Consider the following 25,517-nt stretch of genomic DNA (forward strand, 5'->3'; position numbering starts at 1 on the left):
AGGTCTCTCCTGTGACTGGGGTATTCTCCATCACATCCGCCGCATTGTCATCCGAGTTGGTGGCTGTTACAGCCTCCACAAGAGCCCCTGCCGCTTTGGACAACCACTTGTGCAGAGCACTGAGAGGCTTTGTCGCTGGCGTTTCCTCACCGACCCTGAGTGGCCCGTGCCCTGGACCCAATCACCAGAGCATCGGGGGTCAGAGATGGTATTTGACCATCTTCCTGTACCTCCAGCCTGTTCTACACTGCTTTGGGTGTGTTGAAGAAATGTGTATGGTTGGCATGTATCACCTTCATCTTTCCTGAATTAAGAAGCTTGTATTGCAGTCCCATGGCTCTTAGTTTTTGGTTTACCACAAAGGACATCTGCATCTGCTGCATTTTTATTGTATAGTCTGGAAAAATGTAGATCACCTGATTATTGAAGGTGGGGTCACCAGATTGTCGGACTGCCTGCAAAACGGCATCCCTGTCCCTGAAGTGTCTTCACAATACTGATGTTCGGGGGTGTCCCCCTCAGGTGACCTCGGGGCCAAGGCATGGTGAGCTCTCTTGATCATAGGCAAGGGAGACAATTTGACTGATGCAATGGAATCCAGTGCTCAAAAAAGAGTTCTGAGGTCTGCCCCTCCACCCCCTTCCGAAAAACCAACAAACCGGAGATAACAACATCTACAGAAACCCTCTGTATCATCTACTCTGTGATCCAGTGCAGCTTTCTTGTCCAAAAGATAATTCAGGGTAGTTTTCAAGGAGGCGACCTCCTCCTGTAAATTGGCCACATCCTGATCTGTGGCTAGGGACCTCTGCACTACCTTACGCAGATCCACACGTAACAGGCCAACATCCAAAGAGACAGTGTTTATCTTGGCCTGAACTGCGTTGCTGGACACCTCAGTCGCAGTTAGGATTTGAGCTTCAGTGGGACCCTGCTGCTCACACCAGTCCTTAGACAGGACCCTCTCGGGGAGGATCCTGCCCAACCCCCGCCCCTTCACAGCACCCCCCTCGTACCCATCCCAGGGGCCATGAATTGGTTGATCTAGGTCTGCTGTGTCCCTCTCTGTGGTCTACTTTTCCCCATTGCACTGCAGGTTCCTAAGGGAGAGGTGGACAATCCATTGCACAGGGTGTTACTCCACTCACCGTATCAAGTAACTTAAGGAAAGGAACAGTGCCCACAGCCGGGTCCGTTCCCACCAGCCGCAGTCAGTGTCTGGCAATGATCTCAAAAGGAGGGGCAGGCAAGGTCCGCTTGTCATTACAACCGGGCCGAACCACTAGTCTCAGGGGATGTGGAGGGCGAGGAGATACACAGCTCCCGCAGTCCAGCCGCAGCCCCCAGGCCAAAGAGCTGCCCTGTGGAAACAATCTCAGTAGTAAGATCCACCAGCCTCCAAAGTCCAGTCCTGAGGGGTCGTCTCGGTGCCTCTTAGAAGCATCAAAAAGGTTCATCAGTCGATCCAGCATGGAGATATGGGAGAAGTCCCGGCCTACAGCTGGTAGGAAGCCCGGGGAGAACCTGCGTCGCTACCTTCACTCTGTCTTCAGGGCAGTGCGGCAGTGGGCTAGTATCTGCTGGCAGAAATATGATCAACAAGTGCTGTAATGTGGAAGGATTGCATCCTGCAGGGCCCACCACAGATGCCCTCCAAGCCACAACAGCTGTGTCCTCCTATGCGCCTCTGGCCTCAAGCCCCACACAGGTCGTCCGGGGGGAGAGAGATGACCTAAGAGCTCCCAGAAAACAGCAGTAAAGTCCTCTTCAAGGCAGGGCCAATCACCAGGCTATCCCAAAAGTCCATTCTCACTCGTCCCCAAAGGGGTTTTGGCGGGGTGGGGGAAGCCAAGGCGATCCTTTCAAGAAAACGAAATTTTGGCCCCCACAGGCTAGGATGAGGCACACACTGATTCAACACAGTCACTCTGGTGGTGAGAGGTGATCCCTTGTCTTCTCCTCACCCCTGCAGGGAACCAGCTGTGAGTCACTTCACCCTGCCTGGAGTCTACCACAAAAAGCCCCCTCACCTGGAGACTGAGTCTGGCAGTCGCATGGAACCACTGCAGCCCGCCAAAGTACCACACCAGCAGCAGTCAGACCCCTGGCCGCCACACCTTAGAAGCCAGCTCAGTCCGGTTTGGGACAGGAGCCTCACTCCTCTGTGCAGGCCTGAGGGGAGGGAGCACCTGCCAAGTGCCACCGGCTCCCATTTGGGAAGAGGAACTGTCCCCGCATCTTATTCTTTCCTTTCAGGGACCGCGGCCGCTCACTGCTCCCGGCATGTGTACTACAGCCTGTAACTGCAACATTCAGATCTGGCCCTGGCACGCCTCCCCCACGTCCTTCTGAGGGTCCTTACGCTCCACAACTCCGGTCTCCGACTGCTGCGTCACAGCTGCTCACTATAGATCCTGCCGGGGGCCAGACCAATCAGACTGCACGTTACTTCTGAACTCAGCTGCCAGGTTGCTGCCTGCGAGACAAAGTGACGACCTCACGAGGCCAATGATGCCCTTGGTCCGTTCACGAGTCCTGTCACCACAGCACCACACACTGAGGGACCCTCCAGAGCCCCCACAGCACTAGCAAGCTGCTTGGCTGCAGACCATGTAGCTACTAGGCAGGATTAGGGAGGGTATTCACAGGCTAGGATGGGGGCAGTAAAAGCTACGTCCTGGCGGCTCTCTTGCCAGACCACATCTCCCACCATTGCGGTCAGTGCAACTGCCCTGCGCTGCTTTTTTCTGGACAGATTGGTGCTGAGAACTTGGGTAGCCCTCTTAAGAAAAATTCCCTTCAAAATTGAGCATTCTGTCACTTTACCAGCATTCTTTGCTCTCCCACATCAAAGGAAAGAGGAAGAATGACTTAATAGGTTGGACCCCAAAAAGGCTTTAAAATTTTACTTAGATCGTACCGAGGCTCATCAAGTGGACAATCACATTTTTTGGCGTTCTCCCAGAGCAAAGAAATGGAAGGTTGTGCAGAAAAGGACTTTGTTGAGGTAGATAGTCCTCTGCATTAAGATCTGCTATGCACTGGTCAAGGAGCAGCCCTCAGAAGGTCTGAGGGCCCATTCCACAAGGGCCAAGCCCACTATCACTGCATTGATGCAAGGAGTGCCTGTCCTTGATATCTGTCAAGCTGCTACATAAGCATCTTGCGTACATTCATGAAGCACAACTTCTGTTCAGCCTGGTTTGCTGGTTTAAAAAGTTCGCCCACTCACCTCTGCAAGACTTTTTGGTCTGAGCCCTCTCCACAGACCCTAAACCTTGGGGGGAGGTACTGCGGTTACAGGTATCCATCAGAAGAACAGGTTACTTATCTTTGGTAATGCTGTTTGCGATGGATATGCTATGTAACTACAGGTTTCTCACTTCCTACCACCTCCCTGTTCTGTGGAGTGCCCTCTTTTTAACATCTGTAAAAGGTTCCAAGATAGTATTTGACACACTGTCATCAACAGTTGTTTACACTCTATCTATGAGGGTGTGGAAAGGGAAACTGATGTTAATTCACAGGGATGGCACTTATATGTGACTTTGCTCGTTACTTTTGGGGCGGTATGGAGCCAGGCCACAGCCACACAGCGCCACCTAGGGTTGCCTAGGAACACTGCTACACAATTCTCTGATTCCAGTCTGAGTCCTGATGCATATTCCAAGCCGAGAAATCAGCAGTTAGATTGAGGATACATCATAAAGAACTCTATGACAGTAAGTAACTTGTTCATATAGGACGAAGAATTAGCAGAAGAAATTCATCAAATGTTGACTTGTAAAACCCAAGGGGATACTTGTGGGGTTGTTCCGCTGCCTCTTTGCTTTGCTAATTCAGCACATATTCCATTAGTCTATTAAAGACCCACTCTCCAGTGAAGTTGAGAGTGGCTTCGGAAAATAAGGAAACAGGAAAATGTCTTTAACATTCAAATCAAATACCTAGCAACAATGCTGGCTGTTCGGTTTCTCCTGTGCTCACTACTCACATTGTGTTGTGTAGCCAGCTAAAAATTACGTTATGATGAGCAGTTCTACCTGCACAAACTTAGACAGTTTCATGATGCTCACATTGGCTCCTCGAATAGAGGACCCCTTAGTTGCTCTGTTAGCAGACTGTGAAGGAAGGAAACATTTTGTGACTTTTAGGAGATATAATCCTGATTTTAATTTATCTATCACATTTAGTCCATATCTATATTAAAGTAAGCCTCTTCCACTAGTTCCATGGAGGATAGTGCCACTAGTAATTTGAGCTCTACTTCTTAACAAAACTCTGGAAAGACAAGTTAGAGCTATAAATATTTAAAGTTCTAATTTCTTATCTGCCACCACTCATTCTAGCCCAAAACACATCTACTGTGTTTGCTTGTCATTCTACATGTAACAAATTTTCCTTTTTGTCTACCAAAATGATAATGCCCTACCTATCTACTGCTTCAGAGTTCGCCACTTCAGACACCCAATCTCTTTTTTTATTAAATACTTTTTTTTGTTTATTATATATTTTTAAAGGCTTACATCACGTCTTAGTCCGCCACCGACCCCCCCCCCCCATAAATATTCCAAACTCTTCACTGGGTGGTTATGATCTTTAGCATTCAACCATTCAACAATAATATATTACCTTTACCCATTGTTCAAGAAATAATTTATGTAGAATTCTAGCCGCAGATTCCTTACCTTAGAATTATAGCCAGGTGACAGACAGGATTCGAAAACTTTTCATGAGCAGTATCCCTCCACACAGGTAGGTAGTATCATTTGGCTCTGCCTGGTGTCACCTGTGCCGAAAGTGACATGCAGTGCCTATTTGGGCGCCAATACAGCGCGCTGTAGTCAGTTCTTTGCAAGTTAGCACAGATCCATAGAGACCTACCCCAGTCATTTTTTGATTGCTCTTTTTTGACATTATGTTGAAGTTTTAAAGACTTGCCCCCTGGTGTTGCAGCGATGTCTATGACGGACGAATTCAAGCCCTGTGGCACCTTTCACAGATAAATGTTGGTGATGAACCCACACCTCGTCTGTCTCTGGTGCCTTGTGCGTGACCTCAGCGCCAAGACCTGCAGTGGTTGTTGTGCCTTGCACCCCAAGGTCTTGAGGTAGCGATATCTCAAGCTCCTTGCCACTCAGCGTGCAATGCCGTGATGGTCTCAATCTCGGTCGAGAGGACGGTCCTGGGATCGGTCAAGGAGCCATCAATCTTTACAGTTGAAGTTGCCGTACTCTGGTAAGTCCCACAAGAAGAAGAGGAAGAGTACGAAGTCAAAGAGTTCTCTGTCTTCACCCCATCTGTCAGTCATCCGACGAAACAAGGGAGTATCGTGACCTGAGGCCGGCTCCATGGGGTTGAGCATGCGTGTGGGTTGGGCTGTCTCGCCTCCATGAGTTTCTGGGAGCCACAGCAACCCCCGCTGAACTCCAAGAATTTTATGAGGCTATGCACCTCATATTTGGGAGGTCCTTTACCGCTGGGCCTCTTATGCCTCCGGTGCCAATCACGCTCCTTGGATGCACGGATGGATCTAACCCTACGCCATTTGTTCCACCTTGGCCTTTCCAGATGCCGGGCCTGATGTCATTGCTCACCGTTCTCATCCTGGACTCTGACACAGAGCTGGAGGGGCATCGCCTGACGCCAACTCCGGCGCCAGCTAGAGCCATTCCCTCCAAACCAGAGCCTGAGCCCTGTTACTATGGGCTAGGACTTGGGGAAGATTGGAAGGCTCTGAAGAATTTCATCCCCTAGGCCTCCAACATAGATTGGTATCAGGAATTGGCAGACGCCAGTGGACTGAACCCCTCCCCAGGTACTGGCTTAGTCTCTGCTCCTACTGTGGCTACAGAGGGGAGAGCTTCTTTTACTATGCTGTTGAGAAGAGCGACTGAGGTCCTGGGCCTTTGCCTCGCATCAGTGGCAGTCAAGACTAACATGTTGACAGAGGTGCTTCAGACGGGATTTACCCCATCAGAACCTTTTCTGCCATTTATTAAAGCCCTTACGGAGATGCTGCTTGAGGCCTGGTTCAAGCCCTGCACAGGGGCTCCTGTGACAGGACAAGTGCTAGCCGTCATCTCCCTGCTCCAGGGAATCCCAGTTTCTTCACACATTACCCTACCCCAGATAGCATTGGTAGTCCAAGCCTCCACTTCCTGTGTAAATCCTGGCGCATTCCCTACCACCCCACCAGTTAGGGAATCCAAGAGGCTGGTTGCCTTATGCAAGAAAATGTTTTCTTCCACCAACCTGGCACTGTGGTCAGTGAACATTGCATGCCTTGTGGGCCATTACTCCTATGCAGTTTGGGATTCAGTGTTGCATGTGCTGCTCATGGTCGCGGACGAGTTCTGGGCCATATTCTCCCAAGCTATGACAGGTGGGAGAGATGCAGCTAAGTTTATGATCCAATGTGGGCTGGACATGACTGACTTGCTCTAGGCAGAGTGGTTTCTTCGTAGGTGGCTGTACAGCACCATACCTGGCTGAGAACCACTGGCTTTTCGGGGAATGTTCAGGCCTCACTCCTGGAACTGCTCTTTGATGACTCTGTTCTCTTCTAAGACCAGGAGGACTCAGCGCTAAAGTGTTTCAAGGACAGCAGAGCTACGGCAAGGTCCTTGTGTTTTTCCATGGCCCCTCGCCAACCCCAGTCCACCTTTCAGAACCATGGAAGGAGCGTCCAGCCATGTCTCTACACGACCACCCACCACTGCATGCAACCTTCCTAGCCCCTGCGTGGCTTAGGGCACGGTACATACAGACTTTTACCACAACACCACTCCTCCTCCGTGACAGACTCTAAACCCCTTTAGTTCACCCTCCAACTAGCAGGGGCTCCCAGTGGGAGGGAGGGTACACCATCTCCTGCACTACTGGTAGTCGATGACACTCAATCACTGGAATCTCCAGATTGTCAGAAGGGGTTGCTCCTGCCCTTTTGTGACTACCCCTCCACACATGCCACTCATTTGAAACAGGCTGATGGAGGACCATATCTCCTTACTCCGCAAGGAAATGGTGTCTCTCTTGGCCAAGAAAGCCATAGAGAGGGTGCCAGCATCAGAAGTAGGTTGTGGTTGCGATTCCTGCTACTTTCAGGTGCCCAAAAAGGATGGAGGCCTTTGTTCTGTCCTATACCTGCGCCCTCTCAATTTCTTCCTGAAAAAGGAGAAATTCAAAATGCTCACGCTCGCTCAAGTCCTGCCTGACCTGGACCCGGGAGACAAGATGGTAGCATTGGACTTGTAGGACACATGCCTCCACATCCCCACCCTGCCTGCCCACAGACATTAACTGCGGTTCAAGGTAGGCCACGAGCAGTTACAGTTAACTGTGTTCCCCTTTAGTTTTACCAGTGCTCGCTGGGTGTTCACCAAGATGATAGAGGTGGTTTCAGATCATCTGCGGAGATAATGGGTGCATGTCTTTACCCATCTTGGTGACTAGCTGTTGATGGTGGGCTCGCCCCAGGCGGTCGCCTTCCACCTCCAGACTACAGGGAACCTCCTGCACTCACTGGGGTTCACTAGCAACATGCCAAAGTCACATCTGACCCCTTCTCAAAAACACCTGTTCATTGGAACTGTTCTAAACAGAGTGCAGTTTGGGGTATAGCATCCTGAATGGTGAGTCCAGGATATTCCAGGGTATTCAAGCTATGATACCAATGTTTCAGCCTCTATCCTGGATTTTGTGATACTGACTCAAAGGCTGCTGGGCCTCAGAGCTCATCCAGCTTTCGACACATGCCCTATGTCATATGTGGGCTCTGCAGTGAGACCTGAAGTTTTAGTGGGCACAGCATCAAAGAGATCTCTCTGACATGGTCCAGATCTCAGAGAGCACTGCAGAAGATCTGCAGTAGAGATTAACAAACTGCAATTGGGTCAGCAGCAAACCACTCTCCCTTCCCCAAACAGACCTGACAGTAGGGACAGACGCATCACTCCTGGGCTGGGGCAGCCATCTGGAAGATCAGAGATCAGAGGACTCTGGCCTCTGGCAGAAACTGAGCTCCACATCAACCTGCTGGAGCTTGCAACTTTTGAAAGTTTTTCTACCCTCCATCAAGGGAAAGCTAATGCAGGTGTTTGTGGACAACACCATGTGGTACTACAACAAACAGGACGGGTGGGGTTGTGGACCCATTTATCCAGAGGCCCCACGTATCTGGACATGGCTCGAACATTAGTGCATTTCCCTGGTGGTTCAGCACCTGGTGGGACCTCTGAACGCCAGAGCAGAGAGACTCAGCCAAAGATACCTAACTGATCACAAATGGTGTATCCATCAGTAGGTGGTGCAAGGTTTCTTGCAGCCATGGAGAGGAGGTTTCAGCAATGGGGAGAGCCTTGGTTAAATCTTTTTGCCACCGCCGAGAATGCACAATGTCAGCAGTTCTGCAGGCTTCAGCTTCCAAGGTAGCTCTTGCTCAGAGGCACTTTTTCTCTTGAGCGGAGCTCAGGCCTCCTGCATGCCTTTCCGCCCATACCATTCCTGCCCAGAGTTCTTAAGATCAGGAACGACCGGGCCGAGGTCATTCTTGTGGTTCAGGACTGGGCTTGTAGTGTTTGGTATCCCGAGCTGTTGAGCATTGCCATCAGTCCTCCGATCAGGCTGCCCCTTTAGGAGTATCTTCTGTCACACCAGCAGGGGAGGGTTCTCCACCCGAACCTGTCAATGCTTTGCCTTCATGCGTGGGGATTGATCTGCAACAGTTGGCAGTTTTAAACCTTCCACCCAAAGTCTATTGGCAGCTCAGCATCCCTCCACCAAGACGGTATAGGCAGCTGTTGTGGCATGGTGTACAGCCAGTTGGACTTTTTCTCTGCCTTCCTTTTCCAAGTTCTTATCCTTACCCTGGCCCACCAGGGCTCTGCGCTGGGCATGTTGAAGGGTTATTTGTTAAAGGTTTGTAGTGCTTATTACCTTAGCTCTCTTTGTTATGCCTCAAAGGAACCTTAACTTGATTCTTATTTTCTAATGAGGGCTCCCTTTGAGCTGCCTCATACTTGCCCTTTTATGCTTCTCTCCATTATGTCAGCCTTTCTGGTGGCAATTGCATCTGCCCAGAGGATCCATGAATTGCGGGCGCAGCCATCCCCTTAACTGTACGTCTTTCTTCTCAGAAAAACAAGTGCTTCAGACTCAAGCATCTTTCTTGCTGAAGGTAATCACCCTATTCCACATAGGCCAGTGCATCATCTTGTCTACTATTTACGCTCTACATCATCCCTCTAAGGAAGAGGAGAGACTCCACCGTCTGGACCTAAAAAGAGCAATCTTGTTCTTTCTTGACCACACAAAACCATTTGTGGTGGACGGTCAACTCTGTGTGATATGGTAAGCAAAAAAAGGGAATGTTGTGCAGAAATTAACCATATCCTGATGGATTGCGTGCTCCATTAAAATCTGCTATGCATTAGCCAAAAAGCAACCCGTCGAGGGTTTTTGTGCTCATTGCACCAGAGCAAAGGCTGCGACCACTGTGTTAGCTTACAGAGTTCTGGTCCTGGACATTTGCCAGGCAGCAATGTGGGACTCTCTGCATATGTTCACCAAGCACTACTGCTTGGACAGTCAGGTTCATTGGGATGGGCCCTTTCCCTGTTCGGTCCTGCAGGACTTCCTAGTCTAAATCAAGTTCATAGGCCCACATCCAGAGAGGTACCGCTTGAATATCTATTCTCTGGTAAGGAATCTGTAGATAGAAGCAGGAGCGTCTTCTCCATTAGGACGGAGGAGTGTCGCCCTTCTGCCTAAAAATGCCCGCCAGGGATGCCAAATAAAGTGGTAATAAAGTTAATTTATTACCATTTTATTTTCCATCCTCCCATCCTGAACAGTGTGTCAGGATGGGGCGGGGCCACTGCTGCTGAGTGGCAACAGTGAGCTGTGTATAGTTAAAAGTGTGTATGTCTTTTTGGCCAGCTGTCTTACGACAGCCAGTCAGACATGCACATTTTAAACTTCTCTAACCTATCTGTCTGAAGACAGGTGGGTTAGAGAAAGTACAGGCCTCCAGTGCTCTTGAGAGTGCTGAGATTGGCCGCTCCCTCCAATCCTGGCGCTTTTCTCATGCTGGTTACCAGCATGAGAGCAGCAATGGTATTACTTAAGAGAATCTGCTTGAGACTGAGAAGACCAGGGCGAGGGGGACGTCTGGTGTTCTGCAGCAAGCAAGATAAGTGTTTTTTTTTTCTTTTTATTTACACCCACCTTGCATACATACATGCACCAACACCACATTCTCCCCCTTCCCCCCTTACCCCTTCCCCCGTCACTCTGCCTACACGCTAGCGGCTGCAGGCTAGAAGTCCCTATCAGATGAACAGTCTAGTAGAGACTCTATCTAAATGCTGATTCCTTACCGACCCACCCAGCCTCCCTGCTGAGCAAATGGATCTATAAATGCAGGAGTGCTCCCTTTTCAAGACCCTAGTTCTACACACTAGTGATCAGTGTTCTTCATGGCTTTGCACTCCTGCTATGGAAAGTCGGCCATCAACCAGAAAATATTTTTTGAATAAGATAAAGTGTCTGCTAATGACTTACTGGTTCATAATACTCACATGTTCTACTTACAGTTCCAGTCCCACTTTTAGAGTAAAGTTTTAGAATGAACACACTAAGAAAGGAAAATCACACATGATCTCCGGGATCTTAACTTGTTTGTGTTTGGTGAAAATGTGCTTCTTTCATCTTTTTTATAGGTTGATCAAAATCGGATGAAACTGTTGAATGACAAAGCAGTTGCAAAGTCGCAGCTTCAGAAGAAACTAGGTCAGCTACTTTACCTCACCAATTTAGAGAAGGTGGGTAACCGTATCTTCTTATGCATCAAAAATGTGTTTTGAAATTCTGATTGACTGTCTTCAGTTATATAGTCTCTGCTCCAGGTGGAAAGCGTAAATCTTCCATTATCATGTTTGTTTTAAGTACACTGTGCTCTGAGAACTTTTTAAAACTAATCTTGGCTAGTAAATGTGGAAGCCTGATATCACCCTCCTTCAGTGTTTAAGGTTTGACAAATCATAGTCTCTGGTCATTGAACCCTTTTCTGCATAATTATCAATGCCTTGTTAATCTGTGGCCAAGTAACTGCAGATCTTAATAGCATCCAGGAACAACCCATCCAGAATAAGCCATCTTTACATGTGACCTGTATTGGCTCTAGCCTACCCTTAGAACCTATCGTAATGGTTGGCCATGGACCATATTTGGCCCTGTACTGAAGATAACAATATCTTGCTTCTCACTGAAGCAAAAATCATAGTCTCTGGTCATTGACCCCTTTTCTGCATAATTATCAATGCCTTGTTAATCTGTGGCCAAGTAACTGCAGATCTTAATAGCATCCAGGAACAACCCATCCAGAATAAGCCATCTTTACATGCGACCTGTATTGGCTCTAGCCTACCCTTAGAACCTATCGTAATGGTTGGCCATGGACCTTATTTGGCCCTGTACTGAAGATAACAATATCTTGCTTCTCACTGAAGCACATTTTAGACCATGTAGGGGGCATTGTTTCAAAGGGCTGACTATTGTAGGTCTGGGTGTACTTTTGTCTTTAGTCCTCTTGAGCTGCCTGTGGCATTTAATACTGTTGACTGTATCGTTTTTTTTAATTGTCAGGAGTTGTAGTGGAGGCTGTGCTTTGTAGATGGGCAAACTCATGCTTGGCATATTGCATCTCAGCAATCATGGTCACCTGTCTGTTTGGAGTTGGTGTGTGATATGCAACAGGAATAACCTCTTAACCTCTGTTTTGTAATGCCAATCTACTTCTGTATTGTGTGATCTTCCTCGACTATCAAAAGCATTAGACTGTTGTGTACAGGTACGTCAATACACTTTAAACCTGTGAATATCAGTCAGTGTGAAAAGTCCAGCACTCCTGTTGCAGTAAAGCACCCTCCAGAGCTAAAAGATAGTTATTTTTTAGATCTATTTTAAAAAATACCTCTTTGCAATACCATATTGTTGCATTTAATCCTCAACCTGATTCATAAAGATAAACATTTCTTTAACAAAAGTGAGTAGAGTGATTGGTGTTGCTTTGGAAAAAATGAAAAACCTAAACTTTCTCTTGGGGCTTCCATCTCCATGATGCCGAGCACTGGCAATTGCGTTAGATAGCCAGCACTTTCTCCAGCTTGTGAGAGTGGGATTTATGAACATGGTGGACCTATTAAACCAACTTTATACAGTTTATCTGTCATAAAGGTACTTGTCTCAACTTCATGCAAAGTTTAGAAGCTTTTTAAAGTGCTCCTTGGTGTTTTGTGCCGCTTTGTGCAGTCAAGTCAATTGTATTAAAAGTTTGGAACTAAGATGAGGTCCACATAAAAAACAGAATGCTATAGCAAATTACTCATGTTAATATACATTTAAAAAGCATGTAAAAAAACATAAAATATTTTGACAAATGTCTTCCTTCTTAGGAGAGAATTTGAAACTGCCCAGCCTTTACTACTGTCTTATTATTGCATTTTAAAAATATTCACCTTAAAATATGATGGTGAGGAAAGTGCAGTGCAGGACAAACAAATAGTACGTGATTAAAATCCTGAATACCCATATTACACAGTTGATCTTTGGAATTAGACCAGTTCACTGTTAACACATTTAGAGGAATTAGATTCATGTGAAATAATATCCAAAAACTACAGGTTTTTTTTCAGTCACCATGGTGGTCATTATGATTTTGGCAGTGTACTGTGAGCAATGCAGCCACTTCACTGCCTGTACCGCCAGTCCGAGCCTACATTACATGCAGGGGATGGTCATTGTGCATACACGGATGGTTTGAGGGTTACTGGGAAGGTGTGGGCATGCAGGGGATATGGGTATGGGTGTATGGGGGATGTGTATAGGATAGGGTGTTCAGTGGTAGTGACTGGGGTAGGGTGAGACATGCATTACAGACGTAGCACATGGTAGGGGAGTATATATGACTTACCAGAGTCCAGTCCTCCAGTGAGAACAGTGAGGCCCTCCAGGTGCAGAATACCCAAGACCTTCTCCTCCCACTCGCTGTATTCAGGTGGAGGGGGGGGGGGGGGGGGGGGGGACACCGCCAGTCTTCTGTACTGCAAGTTGATGTTGTGATGCCATAGAACATATCTTCCCCCGCAGGTCATACCACTTCTTCCTTATGTTGTCTCTTGTGCGTGGATGGTTTTTCACTGCGTTGACCTTATTGACAATCCTCTGCCATAGATCCATTTTCCAGACGATGGATGTGTGCTGTACCTGTGCTCCAAACAGCTGTGGCTCGAACCTGAGTATTTCGTGCACCATTGTCCGCAGCTCCCTGTCAGTGAAGCGGGGGTGCGATGGTGTGTCATGTGAGTGGTGTGGTGAAGGGGAGTTAGTGGAGATTGTGCAGTGTGTTTATACGTGTGGTTACGTATTGTGGGTGTTTGGTTGTTGTGCAGAGCATGTTGATTTGTGTGTGAGACTTGTGTGATACGTGTGTGGTGTGCACTTGTGTATGATGGGTTTATGGTCTCTGGGCATAGTGAGTGTCCGGTAGTTGGCTGCCGTCAAATTGGCATTGCAAAGGATGGTGGGATGTTTGTGTATGTGGTTTTATGGTGGTGTGTGTGGGTGTGTCGAAATCCAAAATCTGTTTAGTGTCAAGACATACTCCTGTGGCACCAGTACAAAAGAGACAAGAAACCTCCTCCTTGGTTTTTGCTTATGCAGATGGCGAGTCCTTCAGAAACACCCCTTCCTTTTCTACCTTCTTCTCCCCGAGACTTGGACGAAGATTACTGCCTTGTAAACTCAGGCAATAGAGGTCTTGGTCTCCCAGTAGCTCTTGCAAGGCCTCAGATGACATCACTTCATGCTCATATACTCTAACTTGATAGATTCCCCACCAAGAATTTTCCAGTTGATGATAGTTCCGTCTTCTAAGAGGTTCTAGTTTGAAGGGGCTAGCAAGCTTAACATACCATTGGAGCGTCTTCATACTGCAGTGTTAGTCATATACACTTTAGCCTTGTGCATCACCTACACTCCTGTTGCTCCTGGTCCCAGGTATTCTGGAAATAGTGGAGGACAATTTCCTGACACAAGCCAAGACCAACGCAGACTCTCCGTAGGTAATGAAAAAGCACAACTATCCAGACCAGAACCGTGCTTCGTTTGGGTTTGGACCCTAAGCATAAGGCCATGCTAGTGCTGGCTGTCCAGTGCAGACTTCACACTTCCACCTATGCTCCACTCTTTTTGGGGGCGTGGGAGGGTTGTATAAAGTGACATTGCAAAGAGTGGCAAAACATCACAGGCAGCAAGTGGAAACATACTCACTTACTTTTAGGACTCTCACACCCACTGTTCTATTGCACCCTAAATCTACCATTTATCTGACCTACATAAGGAAACTGGCTTATTGCTGAAGAAGTGTGTAATAGAATCAGTCTCTTGTCCTCAACGCCGGAAAGGCCTTTATTCAAGATACTTCCAGTTTGGAAGAAGAGATACACCTGAGACGTCAGATCATTCCTATAGATCTAAGGCTAACAGATGTGAGGACCCCAAGAGAAACACTCCACATCTTGGTGCTCCACCTTATATTTCCTCATCTCAGAAAGGGAAATTGGCACAGGAAATTCCTGCAGATGTTAGAAAGTCATTTTAGTATGCAGTACGTCCTTTCATCGTGAAATCTGCACCCCAGACATTTTCCAAATTCATGGCAGAATTGTCAGATGATCTACTTTGTCAACTGATTTTTGACTACCTTTACCTGGATGACTGGCTCATCAAAGCCCACAGTCCAGACAAAACGAAGCAGATTTTACAATTCAACATCTCCAAGTTACACCTTGTGGGTCTAAAAATCAATTAAGTCTACTATTGATCCAGTTCAGATGCTGTAGTGTCTAGTAGCAAGTTTGGACAGAAAATAAGGAAAAGTGTTTTCTTTGAAGGAGAACTTGTTATCAATTTGGAGACTGAGTCAATAGTGCAAGAAAAGGCTGATCCCAACAGCTCGCTAGATTGCTTCCCTGCAGGGATCGATGCCGTCAGGCATTTTTTTGTGCTGACTGCAGGAATACAGATCATGTTGTTACAGTAGTGTCTGGAGGATAAATGGACCCAGTGGGAAGACTATTTGGAAGACAAGCTTTGTGTCTTCATAGTGGTGAAACAGTCCCTATAATAGTGATGTAAAAGGACCGATTTGATTTGCTGAGTACCATTCCGACAAAATCTTCCTTATCAATTTGGGTTCTTACAGGGACTATTATGAGCGGGAAAAGGACAATGTATTTGTTTAGGCCTGTGATCGGAGAAAGAAAGGCTGGACCACAGTTTTCTGGAGCTTTGAGTACTACACAAAAGACTGAATGTGTTCCTGCCATCCCTGATGATGGACAGTGTTCTAGTTCAGACAGAAAAAACATCTCAATACCCTAGTGGAACACACATGGTGGTACCAGGTGCAGACTGCTGTCTCTGCAGGCTCAGAAAATCTGAATCTGGCACTTGGCCAGGAACCTGTAAATAAAAAAAATCGTCTTCCAGAAGAGCAAAATCAACAGGCACACACACTTTGCAGGTTTTTAAAGGAAAACCACACACACATAGATCACATCATTCTTCTACATGTATTATAAGACTGGGGTTTCTCCAGTATTGGATCTTTTATAGATTCACATGCTTGAATATTCCCTGTTGTCGCAGCGGGAGTCCCACAGTAACCTTATAAAGCAATACATGTTAGTATCATATGCTATGATGGCAATACACATTCTGTTCAATAGCTTATCTACTTCCTTTTTTTTAAAAAGGACTAAAATTGACCTATGACCAATCAGATGCCAGCACCCTCTAGAACACTCCCAAAAGAGGCTGTTTCCCCTCAGGTTTTCTATCGCACGTCATGTGAAGGGAGTCTCCTTGAGCTCTGCTCAACTACCTTTTTTCCTCACAAGATTATACTTCTTGGTGAATTATTACTAAAGACTTGACTGGCTATGTCTCATATTTCAAGGAAAAGCCTTTTTAGGCTTTGTGAAACCTGTGGAAAGCACAAACTTCACTCTGAGGATCCTCACAAAAAATGTATTTGTTTGTATCCTGATCACAATGTAAAGGACTGTAAAATTTGCCGGACTTTCTCTCAAAAAACTCTCAAGGACAGAAAAGGCAGAATGTTATTGTTGCTTCAGAAACTTAAGACCAGGGAATATCCTTTATCTGAGGTTGACAGTGATAATTCCTCTCTGGCGGCCACCTCAGCTAAGAGGCAGAGGATGGAAGAAAAACATTCTGCAGAGCCAGCAGCTAAGGTCAGTAAGGAATCAAAACTTCCTGACACTGGCAAAGAGAGGAGGTACCGAGATCAGCCTTCAACCTCTGAACAGCTGTTACCTAAATCCCTGCCCACTACTCCTTCTCTAAAGGAGACTGTTCTGAAGGATGCCTCACAATCTGCTCCGTCGACGTTGAAAGTGAAGAAAACGAAATCAGCGTAGATGAAAACAGCGATGACCAGATGATTGTCGACATGCTCGTCGACAACACCGACGACGGTAACTCCACCTTTACCTCATCAAGTTCGCCGATGATTATGTCATCGTCGCCACTATCCTCAATGATGATAGGTACAGTGAAGGCTATACAACGCTGCTCGGTGGAAGTACCATCGACAACGGCCTACATCACTGCCTCGTCGACACACACACCATTGGTGACACAGGGTGAACATGCTCTAGCCTCGTCAGCGTCATAGAGGAAGAGCTCATTGACGAGACCATCGTCTTCAAAAATTCCGTTGACGACCGCACCGTCGACGGTAGCGAGCCAATGACAACCTTTTCACAGACTGAAAGTATAACAACTCCACAGTATGAAAGACTTTCCACCGTTATCTCTCATACCATTAAAAAGCAGATCATCAGATGAGACAATCCTGCCTATTCATACATCTCCTAGTAAAGTCCAGTCATACCCGCCTATTCACCTTCTGGAGGATGATGGCAACTCAGATAATGGAGGACCTTTTGGCACAGCTAGTAGCCCATCAAAACTGAGGGTGAAATGTCAGGACTTGGATAATGAGGACAATGAGCAGTACCAAGATTATTACGGCTCAGCTACCCAAACGTAGGCCATACAACAAGAGCAAACAGAGTTTCCACAAGATCAATCTCTGCCGTTGCCAGCATCCCTTATTACAAACCTTCAGAGTATGCTTTGAGACTATTACCAGAGATTCCCATCTTTGCTCCCGTGGACACCTATAACTCAGATTCCACCGCTGCCACAACTTTTTCAAACGCCTGTTCCATTGCCAAGGTCCACTCCATTGGTTTCCACACCAACTACTTCAGCACAGGATGCTGCTTCTAACTTCACACAGTCCATAAAGGAAAATTTGCCCTTGTCAGACAATGACATAGAAGACTGCGAAATCATAGAGAGAGCATCTGATCAGGATGAGTGGGACGACTACCTGGTTCCTTCTCCCGCTCCACCCCAGGCAACAGCAGTGGATTCTCCGCCTGTGGATATTGGGTGCTTCCACAATTTGATGGACTGTGCAGCTAAAAGATTTGAGCTTTCACTCTCAACGAAGGAAACTGACTATTTTCTTTATGACTTTAAAGAGCAATCATGGAAGTCTGTAAGGGGCATACCTATAGTTGATTTTATCTGGCAGGAGGGTCTAAAGACCATGAAGAACCCAGCCACTGCGCCTCCGCTTATTCCACGCCTGGAGAAAAAATATAAGGCCCCAGAAAATTCACCATCTTGTCTCATAGGTCACCCAAAACTGGATTCGGTAGTGTTCGACGCTCAAAAATCCCTTCTATGCCGATTACAGCGCCTCGGGACAGGGATGGTCGTAGACTGGATAGCATTGGAAAAAGATTTTCCACAATGGCAGCCACTATAGTTAAGGCGGAAAACTCGCTGGCTATTCTAGCCTGTTATGATCTCCTAATGTGGTTGGATACAGCACCGTACATTGACTTGCTATCAGAGGATGCTAAAGCGGAAGCACGGAAGATCTTGCAGGAGGGGGAACTGGTTTCAACAGAGATGATTGACTGCACCATAGACATCTCCACTACAAGTTTCAGACAATTGGCAGGATCTGCAGTGTTGAGAAGGCAGGGGTGGTTAAAATCTGAATGCTTTCGTCTGGAGGCCCAGACAAGAATTCTAGATATGCCATTCGATGGGGAGCCTTTGTTTGGCAAACCTATAGATGACGCCTTACAGTCAATAAAAGCAGATACTGACACAGCCAGATCCCTAGGTAGCCTGCAATTCCGTAAACAGCCCTTCCGGGGAGCTAGAGGAAAGGGAAACTATTCATTTCGAGGTGGCTACCAATAATACAAGCAGTACCAGCCACCGTAGTACCGCCAACAATACGGACAACAGCAGCAGTACAGTCAATCTCCAACTGCGGCATACAAACATCCTCCCAGAGGAAAGTTACCTGCAAGGGGCAGAGACAATAGAAAATGATGACCTCCACCACATATATACTAAGTAAGTGGAATGCTAAAGTCAGTCGCCCATCCAAGGAAGTGGAATCTGTAGAGAAGAGCTGGAGGAACTAGGGCCCCCAATAGGTAAGTTCCAAAGTGCCCCCCAGCGACCAGGAGAGAGGAGGTAAGCAACAGGTAAGCTTTGGAAATGGACTAAGCAAGAACCAAGCAAGACTGGAAGAAACCAAAGTTGGATCCTGACAGAAGAGGACCTGCAAAAGAAGGGGACCAAGTCCAGTTAAAGTTGGAATGTCCGGTTGGGGCAGGAGCCACTACCCACCCTTCTGGAGTTGCAGGACCAGGTCGACGGTGAAGACAAGGAATCAACTGTGCAGCACTGGAGCAGGAGAGGAGTTCCAGAAGTGATGGAGACGATTTCCCATGATGGAAGAGGTGTTGCAATCAGTCAGTGGTGTGGAAAAACCACAAACAAGCCTTGGCAAAGCCAAGAGTCTCAGATGAAGAGTTGCAGAGCTGCCGGGGACCACGAAGGTCCAGGGGAGCTCATCCCAAGAAGGGAAGCCCCAGGTGACCCTCAGCAGTGAGGAGAGTCCGAAGACGGGGATGCAGCCCCCACAGGCACAGGAGTCGCATTGAGGCCCACTGAGCACTCCTGAAGAGGAGTCCCACATCGCTGGAGAAGCAGGCAGGAGACTGTGCTTTGCAGGAAAGAGTGCTGGAGGCTGGGGCTACACGGAGTCTAAAGATCCCTTGGAAGAAGAGCCAACAAGCCTTGGTAGCTGCAAGAGCCACTGTGCACAGGAGTTCTGTCCTGCAAGGAGAGGCAAGGGATTACCATCTCCCAAGTTGGACCTCTGGTAGAGAGGACTGAGGGGACCACTCCAGACCACCACCTGTGTTGCAGGATCCACACAGTTTTGCAGGAGAGAACATCCACACACTTGGACGTCGTTGCAGTCGGTGCCTGCGGATACAGGGGAGTGACTCCTTCACTACAAGGGATATTCCTTCTTGCTTCTTATACAGGCTGCAGAGTTGTCACCCTTGGAGGATGCACAGCCAGGGAAATGTTGCAGTTGCTGGAAGGAGCCAGAGAAACAATGTTGCAAAGCGGAGTCGTCGCTGGAGTTGCAGATTGTCGGTTCCTGAAGGGTCCATCTGCATTCCTGGTGGCCAGAAGATGAAGTAAATGATGCAGAGGAGTCCTGCAGGAATGTTGCACGTCAAATCTGAAGACCCACCCTGGAGAGAGACTCTAAATAACCAAGGAAGGGGGATTGGTCACCTAGGAGGGTGACCACCTATCAGGAGGGGGCTGTGGCGTCACCTGCCTGACCTGGCCACTCAGATGCTCCCAGCGGCCTCTGCCCACCTTGGATTCAAGATGGCAGAATTACGTGGCCACCTGGAGGAGCTCTGGGCACCACCACTGGGGTAGTGATGGACAGGGGACTGGTCACTCCCCTTTCCATTGTCCAGAGCAGGGACGAGGGGTCCTTGGACTGGTGCAAACCGGTTTATGCAAGGAGGGCATCAAATGTGCCCTTCAAAGCATACCAGTGGCTTGGGGAGGCTACCCCTCCTAAGCCATGTAATACCTATTTCCAAAGGGAGAGGGTGTTGCCTCCCTCTCCCAAAGGAAGTCATTTGTTCTGCCTTCCTCTGCTTGAGCAGGCTAAGCAACAGGAGGACAGAAACTTGTCTGAGGGGTGACAGCAGCTTGGGCTGCCCGGAAGACCCCAGAAAACTGGTTTGAAGCAATGCTGGGGTTCCTCTAAGAAGCCCCCAGAGTGCATGGAATCATACAACCAATACTGGTAACAGTATTGGGGTATGATTCCAATATGTTTGATACCAAACATGCCCAGGTTCGGAGTTAATATTATTTAGCTGGACAAAGATAGTGACCTGTGTCCAGTACACGGGTAATATGGCTTTCCGGCACTTAGAAAGTCCAGGGAATTGAAGCTGGAGTTCGTAGGGGCAAAAATGATGGTGATGATAGTAATCCATCTCATAGTAGTTTGGATTGCAGTACACTAGTTTCTGGATGAGTAGCTCATGCAAGTGGTTCACCTGATTTAGTGTTGCACCATCCCCTCTCTACCCCTTCGCTGCTGTACGACTTAGAATTTTGGACCAGTCAGACGAATTCTCACTTAGAGACCTCCCAACACCTTCTGTTCATTGAGGCAGTACTGGTTAGCATTGTGCTTCGAGCTTTCCCTCCTTCACAGAGGATTTAAGACATTCAGGATGCATTTCCACTGTTCTGGGCATGAGCTCAAGTACCTGGCCTGAAGGTCCCAAATTTGATTGGTCTGTTGGCATATTGCATCCTTCTGGTCACACATGCACACTGGCACGAGTGCTGGTCAGCAGTGCCTCTGAAGGCAATGTTCTAACATCAGGGACACTAGGTGGAATGCGTTTTGGTCTCAAGGGAAGGGTTCAGCGGAGTTAAACTCTGTCCCCCTCTGGCAGTGATTACAGTAGTGATGGATGCCACCACTTTTGGGTGGGTGCACATGTGGAAGACTGGGAGATCAGGCGACTGATCTCCAGCAGGTCAATGCCTTCCTCACTTCCCTTCAAGATCAGCCAGTCCATATTTTGACCGACAACATGACTGTGATGTGGTACCTAAACAAATAGGGAGGAGTGCAATCTCAAGATTTTCTGCTGAGAAGTCTTGAGGCTTTAGACCTGGGTGTTTCAACACAATTTGTGGCAGGTGGTAGATCACTTAACAGGATCTCCGAGCACCACAACTAACAGCCTGAGTTGATGCTGTCCTGCGGACCAAGAGTTGTGCCTGTGCCCGGAGGTAGTCCAAGATCTCTTTCCCCTTTGAAACATACCTCAGGTGGATCTAATTGCTACTTAAGACAACATTCACTTCCTGATGTTCTGTGCACTCCAATATCCTGTGGGCAGATTCTTGGGCGGGGAGAGAGAAGGGGGGATGCCTTCCAGGGGATATTCAGGTTTCCGCTTCACTGCGCATTTCTTCCTATGCCCTTGATTCCTTGAGTTCAGAAGAAGATTTGCCAAGAATGGGCCCAAGTAATTCTCCTCTTCCCGGACTGCCCAAGGAGGTTATGGTACAGAGACCTATGGCATCTAACTATAGCAGCCCAACTTTATCTTTCCCGCATGGAGAGTCTATTGTTCCATTTTTGAGGGCAGATTCTGCACCTCATTCTTCAGAGCCTTCACCTTCATAGGTGGATAGTAATCAACAGAATTTGAGCACCTTTCAGCTTTCACCAAAGTTGTAGATGTGATCCTTTTGGCAAATAGCCACCCTGCCAAATTAGAGCATTCAGGGGGGTGTAATAAATGTGTATCCTGAAGCCTTGAGTTAGAGGTGGATCCTTTTAAAGGATTCCTGTCCAGTGTATTACAGTTTGCACTATCCCTAGCTTAACATGGCTTTACAGTAGTTATGGTCATGGGGTATCTTTCAGCCTTGTCAGTGTTCCTTTGTCTGCCAGGTTATCCCCCCCCGTTCAAATCTCTGGTAATTCTAAGATTTCTGAAAGGGTTGACAAATATCTATCTGCCTCTTCCATTCATCATGCCACAATGGGACCTTAAACCTAGCCCTGTTTTTTCCTATAGGGATATGGGGACTCGGTTTCAGACCCTACAGTTGTCAGTGGAGGCTATAACCCTCAAGACACCATCTTGCTGGCTGCAAAATAAAAACAAATGTGTTAATTACTGCTTTAATAGGGATAGCAAGTATGGATTGAAGATATTATCTGCTATCTGTTACACTTTCACAAGTCAGGGTTTGCATGCACACCCAGTAGGCTTGACTTGGTAGTGCTTCCTTTTGTAGAGTTATTGAATTCCAAGCTTTAACAGTGTTTATTTTCTCTCCATTAGTAGCAAATAAAGCATTCCATACATTACATGAAAAAGGTGTCTAATCTAATGTGAAGATCAAGGCAGTTCTGGTCAAGTCAATGTGATACCTCTGGATTGGGCCAGGAGAGTGTGCTGCTCCTACTTGTTATGCCTTAGTATTTGCCCTCTGATCCATCTGGCTCTTTCTTGTGCCCTGCACTGCTTCACTACTTTGCAGAAAGCACAGTTCAAGTTTATAGGCCGACTCTTCCTGGTTTTTTGCATTTCTTAATCAGCCTTCTTTTTTCAGGTTTCCTATAATGAGATTCCTAAAAGAATGGACATATATGTTTTCACTGACTCCTTTCATTGTGCCTTAATGGGACCTTAACTTGGTCCTCATGTTCCTGGCTGGATGTAATTGAAATTCATGCACAGCTAGTCTCTAAGGCTCTTAACCAGCAAGATGTTTTTTCTCATTGCAGTTACTTCTGCACCCCCTGTCAGTGGCCTGCAGGTGCTGTCAGTGCAGACTCTGTACACCAGTTTCTTTCCTGACAATTTGGCACTGGGTATTCGGGCTTTCTTTCTGTCCAGGGTAGTATCACCCTTTAACATGGGTCACTCCATCACCCTCTCCACCACATTTTTCTCCACCACATCCCTGTAAAGAAGAACTTAATCACTTGTTAGATCTGAAGCGTGCTCTTAACATCTACATCTAGCGAACACGTAGATACCGGGTTGATGACCACCTTTTTGTGGGGTTTGCCAGTACTAAGAAGTGTAAGGTTGCACAGAAACGAACCATGTCAAGATAGATTGTCTTGTGTGTAATGAAATGCTATGCCCTGGCCAAGAAGGAGCTCATCTGAGGATCCACAAGCTCCCTCCACTAGAACGAAGACTGCTTCAAGAGCATTGGAGAGGGGTGTTCCTGCCCTAGACATCTACTAGGTTGCTTTATGGGCTTCCCTGCATAGTTTCGCCAAGCTGTACAACCTCAACAGTCAAGTCCACCAATTAAGAAGTACTGCTTGAGCTTTCATTCAAAAGTTGTGGAATATTTGCATTGGTTCCCAAACCTTTTAGAACCACACCCCTTTTTAGAAGAACTAACTTTCACAACTCACCTACCTTTAATGGACATGGGGCAATTTTTTTATGTAGCTGAAATATCACATGGTAGCGCATTGTGTTTTACAGACAGCGCCTTTCCATTGAAATGGCCACTAAATGTAAATATTTATCATATGTGCATCACCAAGTAAGTGTCTTGATTTGTTTTGATCCTCTTAAAATCTCTCTCTCCAGCACACTTCAGAATTACCAAAGAAGTGGTTCATTTTTGTTTTCCTAACTGCTGGATGCATACAGTTCATTTACAAGTATTTACATTTTGTTGTGTGCTGCAAGAAACCACATCCTATTCTTACATAATTCACATTAAAAACTCTTTCACATTGCAGTTAGAGAAAGAAAAGTGAACACCGATCTTCATGTTAAAATAATAAAGCACCCTGACCTTTGTCCTCTGTCTGAATCACCGGAAAATGTGACAAATTAAACACAGAATTTAAAGGTGTCTTTATTTATTACTTTGACTTTCTTAACCCACCTAAAATCAACTTGTGACCCACAAAATGGGAAACGCTGGGTTAAAAGCATCCATCAGACGATTAAGTTACTTGCTTTCAGAATAGCTGGTTTTGGTGAATACTTAACTGCAGATTCCTCACCACACTTCCTCTTCTCGGTTCTGTGGAGTGGACTGCTTTATCTGTTGAAAAGGTGGCATGTTCGATTCGGCACACTGTCACCTAGAATCTGTGATGATTAATCCGCTTCTGAGAGCATGGAGAATTGCAAGAAAAACAGACGTCACCAAGCAAGTGGGATAGCTTTATGCAGCTCTGCACTGTCACTTCTGGGGTGGTTGGAGTCCCTTGTGGAGTCCATCAGCACAACAAAGCAGCACATAGGAGTAACTACTGTTAAAACAAAATCTGCATCTAGCCTGGTGATAATCAAACAATTAGAAATTTTCAGTTAGAGTATCCACCAGAAGGAGTGATATTGAAGGTAAGTAGCTTGTTATTCTGCTACATAGACTCCAGTTTAACAGACCAGTTAAAGCAGTCCAGGTAGCTTCCTGTAGGAATGGTATATGCCTTCCTCAGAACCTACAGCTCTAGTCTATGAGGGTTTAAATTATTACAGTAGAAGAGCTTGTATAGCCTGTGTTGAGAGACAAGAAAGTGATGTACGAGAAGTATAATCTCCGAAAAACAGAAGGAATGACCAGGCATTCCCATCCACATTCCAATGACCACGACCTGAGGAGAGGGGCCCTGTGATGTATGTCTCTCTTATCTTAAAATACCCTAACTCTTTGCACTCAGAGAGATCTCATTGAGAGTGGTGACAGTGTAGAGTATGAGAATGAAGGAATTATTGTGGTAGGCTGTAGAAGCCCTATTACTTGGTACTGAGTTAGCTTTACAGTCAAGGGGTTCCCACTTCTTGGAAATCACTGCTTGGATTTTGGAAATGGTGAACAAAGACTCACCAGAATGCTTCAGATGCAAGAATACCAATAAGCTCTGCTGTTCCTCCGTGCGTGACGACTAGCAGGAGCTTCATTTAGCTGGCTTGTATTCTTTAGCTTGCACTGCACTTACTTCATACATTGGGTTGCTCCAGTTCTCTGATTCTGGTCCAGGACTAGTGATGAGTAGACTACTCTACTGCTTTGGGTTAGACTGGCTTTGCTGGCCTTAGTAAAGGGGACTACTGAGACTGTCCTGGTTCTGGGCACATGCCTCCCTTAAAGAAGCTTTCAGCCATGGTGGAATAGAGCAATGTTGGTACCTAGGTGATCTTTGTCTTGGAGACTGAGTAACCACAGAGAGAGCAGACTGTTGTACTACAATAAAGACTGTGGTGTACCACATCTTTGTTGCGTCTTTGAGTATGATATCCATCAGACATTGTGAAGAAGTTCTGACAATCTACACAACTGAGGAGCTTGCAGTACATTGTAAGGTAGTTGTAAAGGAATTTGCATCTGTATTTCACACAAGGAGGTGTGGTTGTGAACAGGCCAAAAAGATGAGGTAACTGACCATGCCTCAGCCCTCCTTGGAAAAGCAGTTTGCTTGTGACTCT

General features: G+C 46.8%; 1 protein-coding gene across 3 annotated transcripts in view; it reads left to right on the forward strand.

Annotated features, from left to right (window-relative positions):
- The window catches only part of SHPRH (SNF2 histone linker PHD RING helicase), a 746,219-nt gene that overhangs the window by 466,928 nt on the left and 253,774 nt on the right, over positions 1 to 25,517 (forward strand). For all 3 annotated transcript variants that reach the window (XM_069235239.1, XM_069235238.1, XM_069235240.1), the window contains exon 23: positions 10,722 to 10,823. In XM_069235239.1, the coding sequence (XP_069091340.1) occupies positions 10,722 to 10,823 (102 nt within the window). The remainder of the gene's footprint in view (positions 1 to 10,721; positions 10,824 to 25,517) is intronic.

This window comes from Pleurodeles waltl, chromosome 5 (genome assembly GCF_031143425.1).
Source record: "Pleurodeles waltl isolate 20211129_DDA chromosome 5, aPleWal1.hap1.20221129, whole genome shotgun sequence".
NCBI classification, from domain to species: domain Eukaryota; kingdom Metazoa; phylum Chordata; class Amphibia; order Caudata; family Salamandridae; genus Pleurodeles; species Pleurodeles waltl.